General features: G+C 49.4%; 1 protein-coding gene across 1 annotated transcript in view; it reads left to right on the top strand.

Moving 5' to 3' along the window:
- shank1 (SH3 and multiple ankyrin repeat domains 1) overlaps positions 1-7,489 on the top strand; it is a 60,352-nt gene that overhangs the window by 42,700 nt on the left and 10,163 nt on the right. Inside the window, exons 19-23 of the mRNA XM_087175969.1 lie at positions 2,894-2,920; positions 3,018-3,074; positions 3,285-3,400; positions 4,518-4,641; positions 5,293-7,489. Of these exons, the coding sequence (XP_087032095.1) occupies positions 2,894-2,920; positions 3,018-3,074; positions 3,285-3,400; positions 4,518-4,641; positions 5,293-7,489 (2,521 nt within the window). The remainder of the gene's footprint in view (positions 1-2,893; positions 2,921-3,017; positions 3,075-3,284; positions 3,401-4,517; positions 4,642-5,292) is intronic.

Here is a 7,489-nt window from a genome sequence, read left to right as displayed (position 1 = left end):
GGGGGGTGCAGAGAGATGGATGGATGGCAAAGAATGAAGACACAGATGTAGACAAAGAAGGAGAAGAGTAATAGATGTGTAGAATTAGATTGAGGTGATGAGGAGTGATAGAAACAGTGTGAAACCAGAGTGTTGGGGGGGTTTGTTACGGATGCTGAAAGTGAGAAGGGGAGTTGAGCGAGGGCTAAATTTAGACAGCAAGAAAGTAGAGAGGGAGATGGTGTACTTACTCAGCGACAGAGTGAAGACGACTGGCTACCGCCGTGGATGACGGTCTCCATGCATTTCACTGTTCTTTCAGAGGTTCCACACTGTCACTTCCAGCACCCCCACTACAGGTAACCCCACCCAGAAAAAGTGTCGCCAGCATCCACCCTGTGATCCCGCTCTCTCTCTCTCTCTCTCTCTCTCTCTCTCTCTCTCTCTCTCTCTCTGTCACTGCCCGCCTCTCTTACCTCTTACCCCCCTGCACTTCCTCCCCCACCCCCATCCCCAGCCGCCCCTGCCCACTGCTCCCTGGCACAGCTTTAACCCCAGTGTCCACAGAGCAGCCTCTACCTCTGATCACCACACACACACACACACACACATACACACACACGCTGACAAGTGTTTGTTGCCCAGGTAACACTACAGGGGAATGAGAAGAGTTTCCGGCTGCCACAAACATCATTGCAAAGTGTCTGTTTCAGTGTATCTTTTGTTCATATCTTGAACTGAAAACGTCTTTGATTCAGTTGGAAGAAATCACACCCAGGATAAAATTATTGAGATGAGTAATTTTTGAGAAAAAAAACAAAACAAAACAAAAACTTTGTTCTTGGTATGTTGCTATGGTAACAGCATTATGTGTGGCTATGCTTATGCCATCTCTATTTGAGGCAAAATAGTGGGAGGAGAGAGCATAGTGAGGGTCAACGCCCCCATTTGCAGATCGGAACGTTGGCCGGTGTTTTTTTTTTTTCTTTTATTGGTGAATGGGTTTTATCTTCTAAAACATTTATGATGCTCACCGTCGCTGTCAGCTGTCGCTGCCGTCTGGCTCCGAGCATGCCCAGTGAGCGGTCGATGATGTATGAAAGGCGATGACCTGTGGGGCTGCTGGAGATGAATCTGCGGGGCTTCGTCACATCTGGTCTCGGTACTTTCGCTCACAAGCAAAAGCAACAGCTGCTGTAAATCAGGATCTGACTACAGTTAATCCTGAGTGTAGAGATCAGCCCTTTGCTTCCTCCCTCCCCAGTCTCCTCTCCTCACCTGCCTTATCTCTGTGGTGTGACCTCACCTGACCAGCACAAAGCATGAGCACCCGGTCTGAAACAAAGGTTCCAGTTTCCTGAAACCCCCCCAACCCACCTCCCCACTGAAACATACAATCAGGTGCTCACTATTTACTCTATGATCTCACTACTAGCACTGCAGCAGTGATACTACTGGGTCTCAGTACATACAATAATAAACTTATAGGTGTTAAAGTTAGCTTACAACAATCACCACAGTTTCCACATTAAGTTTTAGACATGGACAGAACAAACGTAATCACTTGCATTTTATAGTTTAACACCATGTCGACATTGGCAGGAACGTCTGCTGTGTGGCTGATAAAAGCTTATTGCAGTTTATATGTAAGATACAGAAATACCAAACTAGGTTTAGGATTTGTCTAATATAAAGTGTCCTGCTTTGTATGTTTCTTGCTCACCGTTTGGTAAATTTTTAAAATCCCAAACATCGATATCAGTATCAGCCTCTAAAATCCAGAAACGGTTAAGCTTTGCTCGTCAGATAATGTCCAACTCTCGATATGAAAAACACATTTAACAGTAAATATCTCCAGGTTCCCTGAGACGTGGCGGCTTAATTTGCACTCTGACACCTTGTAACTTAGATTCTCGTTACGTATGCCTCCTTCTGGATCAAGGTGAGAGGAGCACAATGTGTGATGAAGCCATGTCAGCCCCTGCCATATGCTTATTCAAATGCATTAGAATTCATTTAGCTGTGACGCCTATTAAACTATCTCACCTCTGCAATTGGTGCAGTGTCTCGGTTCACCTAGAAGTCATGCTGCAAGATAACAAGGACATTAAAATGAAAGTGGCTGTGCACTGGAGCACTTTAGTCCACAAATTGTTGTTTTATTTCAGAGAAGTATTGTTTAAATATGTTTGGACACGTGTTTCGAAAAGCTATGTCTTATTTTTTGAAAGGATTTGTACAGCGTGCACATAAATAAGAGAAAGAAAAAAAAATGGTTGGTTTAACCATCGGACATTAAAATTTAACTTCTGTTCAATTAATCTCAATAAACTACACATTATGAAACACAATGGCTCGAGTGTGAGTATGGCAGATTACCCAGTCCACAGACACACACAGACTCACTCACACCAGTGGATGCTAACACTAAAGGGTCACCTTTAATTCCTCCTCTTTACTCCCTCTTTATGGACTTGTCCCTTTACTGTTCACTGGTTTAACCACTAACTCTGTCCTTTCTTTGTCTCCTTTGTCCTACTTCACCGCTGACGGGATCTTAACCATTTAACAGTGGAGAGAGGTGGGAGTCAGCTTCATACTAATTCCACATTTGTGTGTGTGTGTGTGTGTGTGTGTGTGTGTGTGTGTGTGTGTGTATGGGTGTGTTTTCAAGTGTGTCAGAGAGAGTAATACTGTATGTGTGTGCAGCATATTTACTGTATCATAAGTGTGCACGCCTCAGCTGTCTCAGAGCGTGGGTGTGATGTGCGTTCTTTTACATCGAAGATCGAAAAAGCCTGGTGAGGTGACTCAGTTTGTCAAGCTCCGGGGAATATGATTAGTATTCACTGTAACAACACTATCGCACTTTCACTCCTGCCAAAACTTAAGTCTCCTTTTGTCCTCCTTCCAGCTGCTACGCCTTGGAAAAAAAAATCAGGTATGCTCTGGTACACCATCGCTTAAGGCATTGTATTTATGTCTGTCCAGAGTGACTTGGCACTTAGTGAGCTAACTCTGTGTTTCTGCTCTTTCAGAATTCGAATCCTCACAAGTTACGGAGAAGAAGAGGACGGTCTATCAGATGGCTTTGAGTAAGGCAGCTCACGTTTGTCAGTGGATGTTTCCCTGAATCTCACCCCCTCTCTCTCATCCACCCTCATCGAGTGTGTCCCTTTCCCACACAACACACCGTTGCTGTCCATTTTTCTGTTTCATTGCTGTATGTCCCTCTCTCCCTCTCCTTCTTTTCTGTCTCTCTCTGTCTGTCTCTTTCTCTCCCTTTTTTTTTTTTTTCCTCTCAGATAAACTAGATGAAATTCTTGCAGCAGCTCAGCAGACAATCAGCACCAATGAGGCGCCGGGGACACGGGGACAGGGGCCAAAAAGAGACAGGGGGCGAAGTTTCTATGGCAATGAGGTGTGTATTGTGAAACATGCTGCAAGGTATTTACACGTCCTGAGATATGTGTGTTGAAGAACCTTTTCTCCACTTTGAAATTGAGTTTCAGTCAAACACAAAATAAAATATTGAGCATAAATTTTCTCTTAAAATTCCCTTTCATTCCTAAATCAAAAAGTTAGCAGAAAGTTAGAGATCCCCTTCAACTGAGAACCATAGTTTCACATTATTTGACCTAAGGATAAAATTGTGTGAGGTATTATCACCATGAAGCAGTGTAAGGACAACACCAGGAGCATTTTTCACATCCATGTGCAGCAGAATGTGCAGTTGAAAATGTTTTAAACAGAGGAAACCAGTGAATACGTCTGTTCCTGTGTAATCAAACATGCAAAACAAAAAAAATATTCTCATATCTTTTATTCTTGACTTATTTGATTTGCATTAACACTGATTCAATAATAGTTAACACCTGCAACTCTACACAACGTTTAGTCAGGCCCGCACGCAGGGATGAGGTTCAAGAGCGTTTTAATCTGAATCCTTTAGAATCCCTTATCGAATCGTTTTCAGTCGTTCGGTGGGGAATGAACACATCTGTTAGTTGTCGTCGTGATTGTCCTCCTGTAAAAAATTTGGAACATTAAAACTTGGTCCGCTGTGTTGGCTCACCTGGTACAGCGCAAACCCTTGAGGCCCAGTCCTTAACGCAGTGGCCGGGGTTCGAATCCAGCCCAGGCCCCTTTACTGCATGTCCTCCCCTCTCTCTCCTCCCTCACTCTCCTGCCTCTCTCTCTCACTGTCCCTATCATAATAAAGCCAAAAATAAATGAAAGAAAAAACAACAGCGTTTCTCAGTGATCACGCGTTTGTTTACGTCAACAGTCTTTTTTTTTTTTCTTTGCTGATGTGAGGTAGTGTCAGAGAGACGCTACCACACAAATTAAACAGAGAATGTGAATAAAAGATTCGATAAGGGTTTCGTTGGCCACTGATCTTAACAAATCCAGGTGTTTCACCCACGTGGATCCAGCTGCCAGAACTCATCCCTACCCTCAGTATGACTGAGTCTCACAGCTCTCACTGCAGTGTGTTTTACTCTCTTTCACATGCTCTTCATGTTTTACCATTTCAGCCAAATTATGCGGATCAGTCCGGGATGGGGATGATGTCATCGGGGTTGGGCCTTGGCTATGACCGCGGACAGTACACCTCAGGTCACGGCCCACCGCACGGTATGCTGCGGCAGAAATCCATCGGTGAGGCTGTCTGTTTTTACCGTCTGCCCCCTCTGTCCGCCTGTCTGTCTGTCCTCTGGACCGGTGGAGGTCTACACTGTGCTGACATGTTTGTCTGTGGCCAACAATGTCTTGTCTGTGGACAAAATGTGCGCACTCTGTACTGTATCTGTAGCTGATCGTATGCCTATTATACCTGTACTGTACTGTTGTCTGATACTCACCCTACTACTATCTCCTATAAGCAGAAGTGCCACTAATCTCCTTGTTTAATTCTGATGGCTTATTTCTGGTGTGTTGCTTACTAAGGCTTTGCAAACTCTCCCCTTAAATAATCATGTGCCCTCTGGTGACCAATAAAAGAAATGCTGCTGTGCACTGCTGTCCAGTTGCTACTTGTTTGTGGAAAATAAAGCACTAACTCTACATACTAACAGACATAAGAACTGAGGACAGACTCGCTGGCAGGTCGATGGGCAGGCAGATTTAGACAGACACTCTCATAGATTACCCTCAGCTTTCCTTTTTTCTGGCTCCATTTCCTCTGCACTCTTATTCCCTTGTTCATCAGCCTCTTCTCCATCTGTACCATCTGCACTTGGACGGGCGCAGCCGTGTTTCATCCCTATTTGTTTTTTTTTCCCCCTTCCATTTGTGAATGCTGTACTGCAGGGGTGCCTGAGGAGGAGAAGCAGTTCCTGCATCCTCCAACCATGAAGTTTGCACGCAGTCTGTCGGTGCCCGGCCCAGACGACATCCCCCCTCCTCCCACCACTGCGCCACCAGACCCTCCGTTCTCCTCTGCTCCGCCGCTAGGTTGGAGAGCTAAGTCATCTCAGCAGCCCTCTGTCTCCGTGTCCCAGTCCACATCCACCTCCGCGCACTACCAGCCCTACTCCCAGTCAGTGCACTTCACCCATGGGGGCAGGGAGAGGGCAGGAGGTACCACCGCTGGCCCCGGTGCGGTGGACCACACCACCTCGTATGCACACGCAGCTGCCCACACGGCTCAAAGCAGGACTGCTTCGCGGAAGGTTGCTTACACTGGGGAGGCTGTTGGAGCTGGTGGAGGGGCAAAGGCAGCGGGTCTTAGGAGAGGCTACAGCACCGCCGTCCCCCCATCCAGCATTGCCACTGTAATGCCCCAGCAACAACAGACTACCCAGAGTCAACCCCAGCGAGCAGACCGCGGTGCAGCTGGGGCTGGGGCAGGGGGTCCTAAAGGAGGGGCCCGCAGAGGTAAGGGCCCCCTGGTGAAGCAATCCAAGGTAGAGGACCTGCGCATGGGCCAAGGTACACTCGGGGGCAAAGGCTCGGTTGAGAAAAGCTCCATCCCCATCCCCACCATAATAGTCAAGGCTCCTTCAACCAGCAGCAGTGGACGCAGCAGCCAGGGCAGCAGCGTGGAGGCCGATGCTCCTGCATCAGGGGAGGCAGACGAAGCCAAAACACCCCACGGCCCTCCTCCCTCCACTCCCGCTCCACAGCCGCCTGCTCCGCCTTCCATCCCAGCACCACCACCTCCATCCTTGCCTTCTATCCGAGCCCAGGAAAACCTGGACTTTACCAGCCAGTTCGGGGCCGCCATTGTTGGCGCAGCTCGCCGAGACAGGGAGCGGTTTCACGAAGCCCGCAGAAAGAGCGCCTCCTTGTTCATGTCTGCTGAGGAGGACGTGAGTCTTGGGGATGGAGTAGGAGGAGTAACAAGGACTCAGGTGTCACAGCAACAGCTCAGCACACAGGCTGAAAGTTCATCGACACGGCTGCGCCCGTCCAAGTCTATTGACGAGGGCATGTTCTCTGGGGACACCTTTATCCATCACACCCGCAGTATGCCTCCAGCCTTTGGTCTACCTGAGTACTCCTCATCTGCCCTGGACTATCAGCCTAAGTCTGTGCCTACTGACTTGTACACAGCCGCAGGCAGGCAGGCAGCACCCTCCACTACCACCACCTTTATTCACCCTCTAACAGGAAAGGCTCTTGACCCCACATCGCCACTCGGCCTCGCCCTGGCCGCCAGAGAGCGTGCTCTGCGGGACGATACCAGGTTGAGGAGGGCAACAGAGCACCATTTCACCCGCCAGATGTCGAGTGTGGTGTTTCCATCATCTACTGTCACGTCTCAGCCGGTGTCATCTGCCGCTCAGTCCTCCAGCTCCTCCTACCTGGTCACGTCGTCTTCTCTGGCCGCCACTACACCCACTGTCGGCCGCCCACCCTCACCCAGAATCCTCAGAGGAGTTGGGAGCGGGTGGGGTGAGGAGGGCGGTGGAGGAGAGAGGGAGCGGGAAGGAGGCGGGGCTCGCGAGGGGCTAAGAGTTCGCTTCTCTGAGGACAAAACGGTCCACACACACCACTACCAGTCTCAGCCGTATCAACCGACCTACAAGGAGAGGGAGCGCGAGAGGTCGAGGGAGCGGGAGAGGGAGCTGTCGAGGGAAAGAGAGAGAGACAAAGAGAGAGAGGGTTACATGAGGAGGGCAGAGCAGGCTGCTGACAGCTCTGCTCAGCAGGCGGCTCAGTCTCAGCCGCCTCGGAGGCCGTCTTTCCTCAGGATGGAAAGTCAAGCCGACGCCTATATCCTGTCCCTCACCCCTCCCTCTCCTCCACCTACCAGCTCTCAGCAGACAGGGACCGCTACTGGGAGCGCTGGTTCTGGCCTGATGGTTCTCCCTCCACCTGCCCCCTCGGTCGACGCAGACGATGAGTTTGTCTACGCAGACCCCCTCCCGCCTCCGTTAGAGTTTGCCAACAGCTTCGACAGAGGAATAGGGGCGATATCAGGGTATGCACAACACGGGATGCTCCCTAACAGCCTGACCTCCCGCCAACAGCAGGTTCCACCCCCTCCACCTCCTCCACCACC

The sequence above is a fragment of the Seriola lalandi genome, unplaced genomic scaffold, assembly GCF_002814215.2.
Source record: "Seriola lalandi dorsalis isolate HSWRI2012SDOR001 ecotype SW California unplaced genomic scaffold, Sedor1 jcf7180002054519, whole genome shotgun sequence".
Taxonomy (NCBI): Eukaryota; Metazoa; Chordata; class Actinopteri; order Carangiformes; family Carangidae; genus Seriola; species Seriola lalandi.
This window is presented reverse-complemented; position numbering and strand designations above follow the sequence as displayed.